Below are 13,914 nucleotides of genomic sequence, written 5' to 3'. Positions count from 1 at the left end.
GTGTTGGGCTCCCTGCTCGGCGGGGAGCCCGCTTCTCCCTCTCCGCCTGCCCCTGTTCTCTCTTTCTCACTCTCTCTCTCTCTCTAATAAACAAATAAAATCTTTAAAAAAGCCTAAAAACGATTTTGGTGGAAGTTACCCAACTCTGTTTGAATAGACCAAAACCCACCGAATTAGACACTTTAAATGGGTGAACTACACGGAATGTGAATTACAGTCAATAAAGCTGCTGCCAAATAAATAAATAAATAAAAGATCTTTTGTAAAACCAGAAACTAAACATAGCGCAATCGCTGTGGCGGGGACAGAATGCTGGTTGAAAAGGCAAAAGGTCGAATGGAGCCTGTCGACCCAAGTTTGAATCCTGTCTCTGCCACTTATCAGCCGATCCCGGGGTTATTTCATCTTTGGGTGCCTTGGCAATGTGGAAAATAGTGTGCTCTCTACCTCCGAGGGCTGTCACGAGGCTTATGTCAATATCTGGCACAGTGCCCAGCCCCCAGAAAATGCTAAAGATGTGTTTGCTGGCTTCTGTTCCTCCTACAGCCTGTCACAAGCCGGCCCAGGTGGCCGGATAAACAGGGCCTCCGTTCATCTTTTAAATACATTCCCAAATCCCCATCTCCTGTCAGGAAGCCTGCCGCAGCGGGAAATGAGGGGGTCATTACGGTATTCGCCCAGTTGGTTCAAGGTCGCCAGGAGAGGTCAAGGTCGGGGCCAGAGGGCGGAATGATGGAGCGGGCACGTGGCCTTCCCGTGCGCAGGTGTGGGCCGCAAGCAGAGGCAGGTGCTCCCATGCCTTCCTTTCTGCTCCCACCCGGCCCAGGCTGAGCACGGAGGAACCCAGGCGGCAATGGTCAAGTGTGACTGACTGCATAGCCCACTCCCCGAGATGGGGAGAGTCTCCGCGGTTACCCCGGTGGGCCCGTGTAATCACAAGGGTCCTCCTCCGTGAAAGAGGAAGGCAGGAGAGTCAGAGCGCGAGTCGATGGGGGGACAGAGATTTGAAGACAGTAGCCGGCGGGCCGTGAGGATGGAGGAAGGGCCCAAAACCCGAGGCGTGCAGGTGGCCTCCGGAAGCGGGAAAAGGCAAGGAAGTGGATTTTCCCCTAGAGCTGCCAGAAGGAATGAATTTCCTGACCTCTTGATTTTAACCCAGAGAAACCCACGTGTGGTTTTTTGACCTCCAGAATGGTGTGCAGTATTATCCATACTGACATGAACCATACAAATCCAACACTGTATAATCATAATAAATGTGTGTTACTTCTAGCCAGTAAGTTACGGTAACTTGTTAGGGTCATAGTAGGAGATGAATACAGACTTTAACCAGCAGGGATGTTTTTTCCCCTCCCTTCTCTAAAAGGGGGCGGGAAGGAGTGTAGTTCTTGCCTTGAGCTGACCACAGTGAATTTAATCTAGCCTCCATACCAGCTAAAGGCTCCTCCAGGAAGTCACCCCTGATTGATTACTTCCTTTGCCGTCTTCAAATTCCGTACGCTGGCCTACAGGCTCCAGTATAATCAGACCCCGAATCCTCCTGACCTCCCCTGCCACCTCTATTCCTTCCTCACTCTGTTGTGGGCCTTCGTGGGGTTTTTTGTTTTTTTTTTTTTTTTTTTTTTTTGACAGACAGAGAGAGAGAGAGAGAGAGCAAGTGAGCACAAGCAGGGGGAGCGGCTGAAGGAGAAGCAGGCTCCTTGCTGAACAGGGAACATGATGCAGGACCCGATCCCAGGACCCTGAGATCATGACATGAGCAGAAGGCAGACACTTAGCGGACTGAGCCACCCAGTCTTTGGACACCCCCATTCCTGCCTCAGGGCCTTTGCACTTGCAGAGGCATCTGCCTAGAATGCCCCACTCCCAGCTCTCTCTGTGGAGGGTACCCACACTTGATGCAGATCTCAGCTCAGATGTCACCTCCTCAGGGAAGCCTTCCTGACTACCCATCTATTAGACCCCCATCCTGGCCAGTCTCTTTCATAGCTCCCTATTTTATTTTTTTCATATCCCTTATCTTAAGTTGAAACTTAAAAAAAAAAAAACATCTATTTCCTCACACTAGAATTGCACCATCAAACAGAGTGGCCACAAACCACATGTGGTTGTGGAGCACTTGAGACGTGGCCAGGCTGAACGGGCACGTGCAGTAAGGGTTTAATAGGCACCAGATTTCAAAGACACAGGAAAAAAAAAATGCAAAATATCTCTTTAATAATTTTTTGGGTAATTATGTGAGATGATGGATGGTAACTAAGTTTACGGTGATGATCCCTTCACAATATACACAAATATCAAATCTTGATGCTATATGCTTAAAACGAATACAATGTTACATTTCAATCATATCTTCATGAGAAATAATTTTTTATGTCGATTACGGTTGGAAGTAATAGTTTGTATCAACGGGGTTTGATATGTTATTAAAATTAACCTCTCCTGTATCTTTTCATTAATGGGACAAGCCACATAATTTTTCTACAAGGCAGCACTGCACTAGGAAGTCAGGCCTATGAGGGCAAAAACCTCATCTGTTGTGGTCCCCGCTGTCTCCCCAGTGCCCAGAATAGTGCCTGGTCCATAATAAGTGCTCAAGAAATATATATGTGGCATGAATAAGGGAACAACATATACTGTTATGTTATAGACATTATAGACAACTGTACCTACAGTTCTAAGCCTATTTGTATTTTTCCTGTCTTCCCAGTTACCCACCCACTGCCTGAGATGAGGATCCAACTTCCCTCGTCTCTGCCCTCCCCACCCAGGAGGGCACCTTGCATGCCCTGGACCATCAACAGGATTGCAGACTGAGTAACCAGATAGAACACGTTAAGACTGTGCCCTGAGGGATGTCTGGGTGGCTCAGTAGGTTAAGCATCTGCCTTTGGCTCAGGTCATGATCTCACAGTCCTGGGATCGAGCCCCACATCAGGCTCCCTGCTCAGTGGGGAGCCTGCTTCTGCCTCTGCCTGCTGTTCCCCTTGCTTGCATGCACGCGCGCTCTCTCTCTCTCTGTAATAAATAAAATCTTGGGGGAAAAAATAAAAGACTGTGGCCTGAGTCTGTGTGATGAGCAGAACTAACTGAGTCTAGGGGTGCCCTTGGGGGAAGGGATGGTGGAAGACAGGGTGAATGCTTTATCAGAGCCACGTGTGCTGAGAGAGAGTGGGGGGCAGAGAAAGTAAGGAGGTATGAACAGACAAACTGATAAGACCAGATTTTTGTGGAAATAACACTGTGAAAAGCCTTTGAGACTACAAGGAAAAAAAAAAATTAGATGAGTCTCTCTTGATCCTAAGAATACAGAGAAAAGGGAACCCAGGGCTGGGGCGAGAAAAGGGTTTTGTCCTCTGATTTCAGATCATCCTCCGTGTTTACAAACAAGCCCAGCTCAGAACACGCTGGGGTTTACTTCCTGGCTGATCATGTTCCAGGAGTGACAAGTGCAGCTGGTTGGGAATTCCATCAGACTCCAGGCCTAGTGGCCTCTGATGGCCACAGGGGTGTCTCCCAGCCCAGCTGCTGCAGAACTCAAATGCCGAGGGTGGGGACACAGGTGCTGGGACTTCTGAGTGACGTGGGCTAAGTTCCTTGGTCCCGGTTAATAAGAGGCAACCACAGGAGAGGATTTCAAAGATCCCTTCCCCGAACTCTCTTAAGAGTTAACCAGCCCTTTGCACCACAACCCCAGCAGACGCGTGCTATTACCATCCCCATTTTACAGGTGAGGAAACTGAGGCACAGAAAAGCGAGGTGACTTCCCTAAGATCAAACGCGGCAGGGTCTGAAACCAGGCCGACTAGCTCCAAAGTCCCCTCTCTGGGGAGCCTGACATTAATTACAGGGCTGGGGCATTTTCAAGCTCTCAGTGTGATCTTGGAAAGGTTGCTCAATGCTAAGGAGCTTGAGTTTCCTTCCTGACCTCAGGGCATGGGGACCTGAAAGGGCAAACACCGTCAAACCCTGCAAACACCCTGCAAACACCCGCGCTCTTAACCACTCACGGCTCTGCCCCCAGGTTAAGACACAGCCACCATTGGGGCTATTTTCCTTGAAACACAATAGCTTTCAGCCTGCCAGGGAGGTTCAGAGAGGCCAAGTGTATTTCCTGAGGCCACACAGCAAGCCAGGGCCCACTCAGGCACCTTGATTCCTCCAAGGAAAGGCGTTTCCTCCTATTCTCTGTCCAAACAGTCTGACAGAACCTTCCTTGCGTTGAAGCTGGGGCAGGAAACCACACATCTCCCACTTCCTTTTCCCCAGGCACCTTGTCTAGACTCCCAGCCCAGTCGAGAGGTCCTGATTCACGTGCTCAGAGGGATTCTTGTTCACAGGGTAGAGGCTTAGCTTTAAAGCTGCCCAGAACCAAGTCTATCCCTCCAATCAGGGGAGAAGCACTAGAGTTACCTCCACTGGGGCTGGGATTCTCTCAGCACTAAAGTGGGACAAATTCCCCCCTCCCTCCCCCAATTTTCTTCCTCTATAAAATGAGGATAGTTCCTGCCTCACAGAGTTCTGTGAAGATTAAAGATAAAAGCAAGGAGGGGACAGCACCTCCGGTTAATAGACTAGAAGCCCTGGGAAACAATTTGTAAATAGAAACCTAGAGACTTGGGGGGGGGGTTGTCAATGAGCTCCGTGGCTGGAGGTCACATCCTCTTTGCGCCGGGGGTTTTGGGGTAAGAAGAATGGGGATTGAAGCACATCTTCTGGGGTAACACTAAAGGGCAGAGGGCTTATTTCATTGCTAGAAAATAACAGTATCTAAGCACTTTAGATATATCACACTTAATTCTGAGAATTCTGATAAGGTGGGTCTTACTACTATCACTATTTGATATGGAAGGAAATAAAGCACAGAGAGGTTGAGTAACTTCACCAAGGTCACACAGCTATCGCATGGGGCTGGAACTCAGGTCTGACTCCAAAGAACTACCCTTAATCTCCGCAGCGTTATATGCCAGGTGGTGCGGGATGGACGGAAGAGGGCCAGGGGCCTCCCTCCCTCTGTCTTTCATCCTTTCGGTTCCCTTCCCACCTAGTTCCTCCATACACATACGTGTGCACCTACAGCTGCCCGATGCTGAAGGCCCCCAAGGTCCCAGCGGCCCCATTCCCCGGATGGGCAGCCTGGGGCCGCTCGCTGCCCACCTTCTGGTGCTTGCGCTCCTTCTCGATGCGGTCCATCCTCTCCAGGCGCAGACGGTCCAGCTCCAGGCGCAGCTCGTCCAGCTCGGGCGCGACGTGGTGGCGGCTGACCAGCACCTCCAGGATCTCCAGGACACGCACGACCTTGGGCATGAGGCGCGCGATGGCCTCGCAGCCGTGCTGGTCGATGACCCGCTCGAACTCGTGGCCCACGAGCGACGCGATGTCGTACACGTCCATGACGGTCAGCTCCGCCACGTTCTTCTCCAGCGCCGACTCGGCCGCCAGCGACGACCCCCGGTCCTCCTCCATGCCCCCGGGCCGGCCTCTCCCCCACCCCGCAAACTAGTGCAACTCCCAAACTTGCCGCTGTCGAGGGCAGCGCCGGGCCGGGCCCACCTCGCGTCGCCGCCGGCGGTCCGCGCTCAGCTGGCCCTCGGGCGAGGGCGCACCGGGCGGCCGGCCGGCGTCCGCATGGGCGGGGGCGGCGGACCGCGAGCCGGAGGGCGGCGCGCGGGGGGCGAGTCGCGGCGCGCGGCTCGGCCCGGAGCCTGCTCCCCCGCGGGAGGAGGAGGCGGCGGCGGCGGCGGCGGCGGCGGCGAGGAAGGCGCGCGTGCGCAGGCCCGCGGCGCCTCCCAAGTTGGGAATCCGAGTTGGGCGCAATGGAGGCGCGGGGTCTAGCTGGAGAGGGGGCCCGGTCGCCCTCGGAAACAGTTCTCGCCCGAGGGTCGCCCCCAAGCCCGGGGCCGGGGAAGGAAGCGCGGCCGCGGCTCCTCCGGGAAACTTTGGTGGCGGCGGCGAGACCGGGTGACCGGCTCCCCCCGCGGGGATGCCGCGCGCCCCGCCCCGATCCCGGCCTGGCGAGGGGCGCGCCCGGCTTCCGCCGCCCGAGGGCGCCCGGGTCCCCGCGGGCCCCGCCCCGCGACCCGCCGGCCAGGCAGCACCCCGACCCCCAGCACCCCGACCGCCGCTCCGCCCGCGGGACCTTCCTCCCCGCCGCCCCCCGCGCGTCCGGGCGCGCCGCCCCCTCCTCCGGCCCGGTCCTGGCTCCTCCTCTCCCTCCCGCCGGGGAGGGGTCGAGACTAGCCGGGAGGAGAGGGGGCGGAGGCCGTGGAAGCCGTGCAGGCGGGGTGGGGGGACGCCGGTCTCTGGACGCTTCGCGGAGCGGAGGAGCACCTTCTGCGTTGGAGAGGAATGGAGGGTCGCGAGGTGGCCTCGGGGCTGGGGCCCGTGCTGGGGAGAGCGCGAGGACCCCCTCCCCGCTCCCTCCCCCACCGCAGACCCGGTCCCGGGCGGACCTGGTGGCGCCGGGCCCTGCGCTCCCGTACAGGCGCCCGAGAGGGGCACGAGAAAGGGTGGAGGGGTCCCCTGCCCCGAAGCCGCCGCACTGCCCCGCCCGCAGAGCCACGTCCTTTAGCAGTTCCTTGTGACATAAACACCGCTTCACAGAGGAGGTGAGGCCGGGGTTTGGAGCTCGGCACCGCGAGTTTTTTTTGGTCCAAGCCCCCTGTCCTTTTGACCTGGCTAAATCCCCTAGTCCATGAGACACCCCGGCCCCAGCAGAGTCTTTCCAGAACCCACCAAGCCCTCCCCCCCTTCCCATCCTCCACGCAGGGCTTAGGGACCCTCCTCTGCATTCCCACAGCCGGCCGCCTCCTCCCATAGAACCGCTCACATGCTGAGTTTTAACCGTGTGGGTTACACAGGCGCCTCCCCCGTGAGACGAGCTCCTTGAAGGCATAAAAAAAACTTTAACGCCCTTAGAGCCGCAAAGCTCCCACCAGCCTAGCAGATATGGACTTTAAAAAAAAAATAAGTTGAAAATGGACTGCACAGCTATTTCATATTTAATTCTAAGAGCTTTGCAAAAAAAAAAAAAATTGCCTCATTTAATCTGTACTCCCATCAGTCTTCAGAGTGTGGCCTAATGACCACGGGGGGTCCCTAATACCCAAAGGGTCTCTGTGAGGTTGTCCCTTGTGCCAGCTTTGTATTAATATGAGGCAAGATGCACCTGGCATATTTAACACGGAATGGCATCTCACAATAAGACTGAACATCAGAAGCAGTTGTGAGAATCCTGCTGTCTTCCAACGAGCTAGACATTAAGGGGATTTGCAGAGATGTGAAATGCCACTATCCTCGGTGTTTTGTTTGTTGGGGAGCATAGTTACTTTTATTAAAAATATATATGTTGGGGTGCCTGGATGGCTCAGTGGGTTAAAGCCTCTGCCTTGGGCTCTGGTCATGGTCTCAGGTTCCTGGGATAGAGCCCCATGTTGGACTCTACACTCAACGGGGAGCCTGCTTCCCCCCTCTCTGTCTGCCTGTCTCTCTCCCTGCTTGTGATCTCTGTCTGTCAAATAAATAAAATCTTTTTTTAAAAATGCATGTTAAAATGTATCTGCTTTTGAATTAATATTTTTAAAAATATCGGTTTAGATTTCTGCTTACAGTAGATAGTCATAGATAGAATCCACTTAATCGAATCTCTTTATAGAGTCTTCAGTGGGTTTTGAGAGTGCCCTTGGAAAAGGGTCTCTGAGACCAGAAGGTTTGAGAACAGCTGCGTCACCACATCCTAAGAAGTATCATTATCCCAATTTTACAAATGTGGACACTGAGTCACAGAGCAGCTGGTAAGTGCTAAAACCAGAGATCAGATCCATGGCCAGCAACCCAGTGAGGTGGACATGTGCTTATCCCTGTCCTAAGTCAAGGGCAGGGAGAAATAGGAGCATTCCCTTCCTGTAGCTAATATACCAAGTGGCCACAAACTCGGTGACTTAAAACAATAGGAACTTATTCTCTGACTGTTCAGGAGACCAGACGTCTAGAATCAAGGTGTTCGGCAGGACTGGGCTTGTTCTGAAGACTCTTGGGAGGATTCTGCCTTGTCTCATCCAGCCTAGGGCATCCTTAGTTTGTGGCCACATCACTCCAGGCTCTGCCTCCGTCTTCAGGTGACCCTCTCCATGTGTGTCTGTCTTCTCTTCTGTCTCGTGTAAGAACCACCTGTCATTGGATCTAAGCCCATCTGCACAATTCGGAATGATCTCATCTCAAAACCTTCAACTTAATTACATCGCAAAGACTTTTTTCCAAATGAGGTCTCCAGTTCTGGGACTGGGACAGGGACATATCTTTTGCGGCAGTGTGGCACCATTCTACCCACAGCAGGAGGTTAAGTAACTTGCTTAAGTTCCCGCAGCGCAGCGGGGAGGGATGGAGCTGAACCCGGTGGGTGCCCACCTTGAACAAAGGACTAAATAATGAATGCCCAGACTGGGGCAGATTTGCCTTCAAGGCAGCAAAGATATACTTAGCATAGTTGGCTGAGAGGGACAAGGACCTAGGAACTGGAGAACCATCCTGCAGCCTGACCTTAAGACCAGGGCAGGAAAGTGAGGGGACGAGTGGGGAAGGCAGAAGCGAGGTGACTCCAAATGATGAGTCGGGTGCTTAGGGGAGTGGCTAGTCTTTTTTTTTTTTTTTTAAGATTTTATTTATTTGAGAGAGAGAGCATGAGAGGGGGAGTGTCAGAGGGAGAAGCAGACTCCCCACTGAGCAGGGAGCCTGATGTGGGACATGGTCCTGGAATCCCAGGACCTGAGGCGAAGGCAGTTGCCTAACCAACTGAGCCCCTCAGGCACCCCAGGAATGGCTAGTCTTATGTAAGTAGAGGCAGTCAAACCTGGTGGGTAAACTTTCAAAGCCTCTCTGTGCTCTAACCGTGGTGCAGTCACTGACCAGGTGTGTGACCTTGGGCAAGCCACATGATCTTTCAGGGCCTCCGCTTCCCATTCCGCTAAGTGGGATCACAGAGAGTAATTGTTATTATTAAATGAATCAGCATGTGTGCTGGCTTCAGCCTGTGCCGTAGAACAGTTAGTTTCTGTCATCATTACCATCATCGTTGAAGATAACGGGAGCAGATATCCGGGCTGGGTGTAGACGTTGTTGTCTAGTTGACAACTGGATATGTGGACCAGGACTCAGGACCAGAGCAGTGGTAAGACCCGTATCGACATTCATTCATTCAATAAGCATTTAGCTCTTAATATATGCCAAGTACTAGGTTAACCCTGGGGGGTGTGGCTATGTGCAAGAGGCAGGAGACAAGTTAAACCCCAAATAAACTAATTTCAGATAGAGCAAGACGGGGTTGAAAAGGGAGAGGAGCATCAAGAAATTAGTGTGTCCCAGAAACCAGGTGTGTTTGCACAACTCAGTTGGAAAAAGAGTCCCACACCCTGTATTTTTTCAACTGTTAATATTTTCATCTGTATTTCGGAAACATACTGAAACCAGGTACCCAGACTAGCATCACCCCTGAGAAAAATAGTAATTTCTTCATATCAAATATCCAGTGTTCAAAATGTCAATTGTCTCATCCCTTTTATTTCTTTACAGTTTTTGTTTAACTCAAGATCCAAATAGTATCCACATATTGCAATTAGTCGATATGTCTCTTATTCCTGCTCTTTTTTTTTTTATTAATTTCTTTTCAGCGTAACAGAATTCATTGTTTCTGTACTGCACCCAGTGCTCCATGCAGTATGTGCCCTCCATAATACCCACCACCTGGTACCCCGACCTCCCACTCCCCATTCCCGCTCTTTTTTTAAAAATTTTTTTAAAGATTTTATTTATTTATTTGACAGAGAGAGATCACAAGCAGGCAGAGAGGCAGGCAGAGAGAGAGGAGGAAGCAGGCTCCCTGCCGAGCAGAGAGCCCAATGCAGGGCTCGATCCCAAGACCCTGAGATCATGACCTGAGCCGAAGGCAGAGGCTTAACCCACGGAGTCACCCAGGTGCCCCCAATGGACACTTTCCGCGGGCCAGCTGAGGCGGGCAGCCCTACACGGCCCAAAGCCTGCCTTCTGACTGTGGATTTGCTTATTCTGGGCATTTCAGATAAGTGGAATCATACACTATGTGAGGGAAGAAGAGAAAGCCACAAACTGTGTGTGGGAGGCCCGGGGGAAGAACGGGCTCTGTTTGGGTGAGTCAGCGGACGGACCCAGGACCGGATGGGGACCAGTGTGGGATGCCGTTGAAGGGGGCACCAGGGATTGACTGCGGGGGCAAGTTCCTACTGGACGTGGTGGGGATGTTATGTGACATCCAGCAAGTCCTTGCCTCTGACTCTTTGTCTCAGTTATTTCATGAGTAAAAGGAGAATAATCTCCATCACACCTCCCTCCAGGATGTTTGGGGAGATTAAATGAGCGGAGATATGTAAAATGTGTAGGACAGAGGCTGCCTCGCAGTAAGGGCTATGCTAACATTAGCCGTTGCTGTTCCTACTGTCCCGATGGTGTTACTGTTGTTACCGCTGTGGCATCCCATTTGGAACAAGGGCATCATAAAACCAACCCTGCTGTCTGACTGGATGTGAGGTGCTATTGGAAGAATTTGGAATTAGGGCCCCCAAGTCCCCTCAGTTCTTTCTTTTAAAGATTTTAAAGATTTCTTTTAGAAAGACAGAGAGCGGGGAGTTGGCAGGGGAAGAGGGAGAGAGAGAATCTCAAGCAGGCTCCATGCTTAGCATGCTTAGCTTAGCACGGAGCCGGATTCGGAGCTCGATCTCACGACCCTGAGATCACGACCTGAGCGGAAATCAACAGTGGGATGCTCAACCGACTGAGCCACCCAGGCGCCCCTCTTCTCCCTTCTAACCTATTTTCTGCACAGCAGAAATTTTGCATAGTCGGGAAGTTTGTATGTGCTTGCATTTTATCCTGCCAGGTGTCAACGCCAGGTTACGATAAAACCCAGAGCCCTTACCTTGGCCGACCCAGACTTTGGTAGCCTGATCTATGTCTACTTCTCCATCTCCATCTCCATCTCCCAGCCATTCCTGCCGATGTCCTGTGCACCACGGCGTCCCTCCAAACTCGAATGCCTGGTGAGAGCATCCGCATGGACGAGATGGTATCCCAGCCGGTGCGTGGAGATCAGGGAAAGCAAAGCATTTAACCTTGTCAGCTCCGGCAGAAGGAACAGCATTGTACCTTCACCAGGAGTCACACGGGGACGGACCACCCTGCCCAGGCTAGGAAAGGCAGCTCAGATACTGAGCAGGAAACAACACACGACTCACGCTGAGGCAGGGATGCAGATGCAGGCCAGAGCTGGGTGGCTGGGAAACTCCAGGGCATTCCAGATCATTCGAGGGCCCTTTCCTCTGCCATCTGCTCGGCTCCCAAATTCCCTTGAAATGACTCAGAATTCTCTATGAATAAAATGATACAATGTCTGTGAATTGCTCTTAAATAACCCACTCAGAGTGTGGAAAATGGTTGGGAAGGTGGATGCAATGAAGACTGTCCTTTCTGTTAATTGTTGGAGGCGTGGGGCGCCTGCGTGGCTCCGTGGGTTAAGCCTCTGCCTTCGGCTCAGGTCATGATCTCAGGGTCCTGGGATAGAGCCCCGCATCGGGCTCTCTGCTCAGCGGGGAGTCTGCTTCCTCCTCTCTCTCTCTGCCTGCCTCTCTGCCTACTTGTGATCTCTGTCTGTCAAATAAATAAATAAAATCTTAAAAAAAAATTGTTGAAGCCAGGCCATGGGTACATGGGAGTTCATTATACATGCTTCCTTCTTCTGTATTATTAGAGAATTTTTATAATAAAACAGCTTTTAAAAGAAAGCATACTGGGGACTAAAAGGAGTGGCAAAGTGGGGTGCCCACTTGGCTCAGTCAGTAAAGCACGTGACTCTTGATCTTGGGGTTGTGAGGTTAAGGCCCACCTAAGGCAAAGAGCCTACTTTAAAAAATACAATAATAAAAAAATAAGAGGAATAGTAAAGTGTTTGCTTGCCTGTGATCGCCATACCTCTTGCTTCAGCCATAGGTGGGACAGGAGATATCTGATGCCACTAAGGGGAACAGAAGATCTGGAGTGGGGAGAGAGGGTGAGGGAACGCTGGGGACCACCCACACGTAGGGGCAGACGTTTCCTCTCTCTGTGAGTCCGTTAGGCTGGGCACATGTCAGATAGTAGCAGTGATTATGTGGAAGCAGAAGTCACTGCTTCCTGGAAAATCAGGCCACAGGGTCCTGAGAAACCACACTAGGGCTCGAGAGGCAACTTGGGGACACTTGGGAATAGCTTCCCTGTCCTGTTGTCATAGACAATGCAAGGGACTGAATGCCCATGTCCCCCCCCAAGTTCATGGGTTGAAATCCTGCCCCCCGAGGTGATGGTATTAAGAGGTATTATTTGTTCCTTTATAAAAGAGGCCTGCGCGCTCCCTTGTCCTAATACCGTGTGAGTTCTATGAGCCAGGGAAGGGGGTTCTCGGCTGATACCAAATCTGCCAACATCTTAATCTTGGACTTCCAGACTTCGGAACTGTGAGAAATAAATTTCTGTTGTTGTCAAAGAGCCCAATCCATGGTGATTTGTTTGAACAACCCACTAGTGTTTTATGAGAATTCCTGTTTTTCGGGAGTCTGAGTGGTCTCTCGCACAACTCTTTTACTTGCCCTGTTCCTTGAGCCCCATCCCAAGGGCTGAAACCCGAAGGAACTTCACACCCCCTCCTCCACCCGCACCGCCGTCCTGACTTCCCGTGGTTGCCGTTCTGGCTTCTCATCCCTCCTTCTCCTCCTTCTTCTTTGGCGGACCTGAGGTAATCATGGACAATTCCGATGTCATCATTGTATCTGAACCCTGGTGACGTCACATGAGACTCCTGGTCTCTTCTGCTTTGATTTTGTTTGATAGTCGACCTCCCTCCAAGGGCATTGGATGGAAGTATACACTCAGGCTCCCCTCCATCTTGGAAAACATACTTCCCCTCCATCTTGGAAAACAGGATGATCAAACCTTAGCAACGAGATTCTTTCAAGTACATTGTGCACCGTCTCTGAATTTCAGTGCCTGCTTCTACCTGAAGGGAGGTTGCCTGGAAATGCTAGTCTGGGTAGATTTTCCAACATGTTAAATTGACCTGGTGGTGGTGTTTCTCTACTCCAAGGGTCTCATCCAATGCTTGGGCTCTTTTTTTTTTTTCCCTAAAGATTTTATTTGTTTATTTGACAGACAGAGATCACAAGTAGGCAGAGACGCAGGCAGAGAGGAGGAAGCAGGTTCCCCGCCAAGCAGAGAGCATGATGTGGGGCACGATCCCAACCCTGGGATCATGACCTGAGCTGAAAGCAGATGCTTTAACCCACTGAGCCACCCAGGCACCCCTGGCTCATTCTTTTTATTTTTTTAAAAGATTTTATTATTTATTTGACAGAGAGAGATCACAAGTAGGCAGAGAGGCAGGCAGAAAGAGAGGAGGAAGCAGGTTCCCTGCTGAGCAGAGAGCCCGATGTGGGACTCGATCCCAGGACCCTGAGATCATGACCTGAGCCAAAGGCAGCGACTTAACCCACTGAGCCACCCAGGCGCCCCTCATTCTTTTTATTGACAACTAATTCCATTCTATAGACACACCACATTTATTTTTCTATTTACCTGTTGTTGGACATTTGGGTCATTTCCAGTTTTTGCCTCATTCAAATATGCATGTTCATGTGTTAAGTCTTTCTGGACACGTGTGTTTCTTTTTTTAAGGTAAACACCTAGAAATGCAATAATGTCTGGGTAACGCTATATATATATAAATATATATATATATATTTATATATATATATGACTTCATTTATTTGAGAGGGAGAGAGCGAGAGCAAGAGTATAAGATCAGGGAGAGTTAGAAGCAGACTGATCAGGGAGCCCTATGTGGGGCTCAATCCCAGGATT

General features: G+C 51.5%; 1 protein-coding gene across 5 annotated transcripts in view; it reads right to left on the bottom strand.

The window, feature by feature from the left end:
- Nucleotides 1-6,772, bottom strand: part of RILPL1 (Rab interacting lysosomal protein like 1) — a 40,979-nt gene extending 34,207 nt beyond the window's left edge. For 4 of the 5 annotated variants that reach the window (XM_004753108.3, XM_004753109.3, XM_004753112.3 and 1 more), the window contains exon 1: nucleotides 5,158-5,600. In XM_004753108.3, the coding sequence (XP_004753165.1) occupies nucleotides 5,158-5,466 (309 nt within the window). In that variant the 5' untranslated portion in view covers nucleotides 5,467-5,600. Of the gene's footprint in view, nucleotides 1-5,157 lie in introns of all 5 variants that reach the window. The other variant, XM_045073719.1, reaches the window with a different exon arrangement.
- Between the last annotated feature and the right edge of the window lie 7,142 nt (nucleotides 6,773-13,914).

This window comes from Mustela putorius, unplaced genomic scaffold, assembly GCF_011764305.1.
Source record: "Mustela putorius furo isolate JIRA1106 unplaced genomic scaffold, ASM1176430v1.1 tig00537248_pilon_pilon_pilon, whole genome shotgun sequence".
In the NCBI taxonomy this organism is placed as follows: domain Eukaryota; kingdom Metazoa; phylum Chordata; class Mammalia; order Carnivora; family Mustelidae; genus Mustela; species Mustela putorius.
The sequence above is the reverse complement of the archived record's forward strand: the minus strand, read 5'-3'. Positions and strand labels throughout refer to the sequence as shown.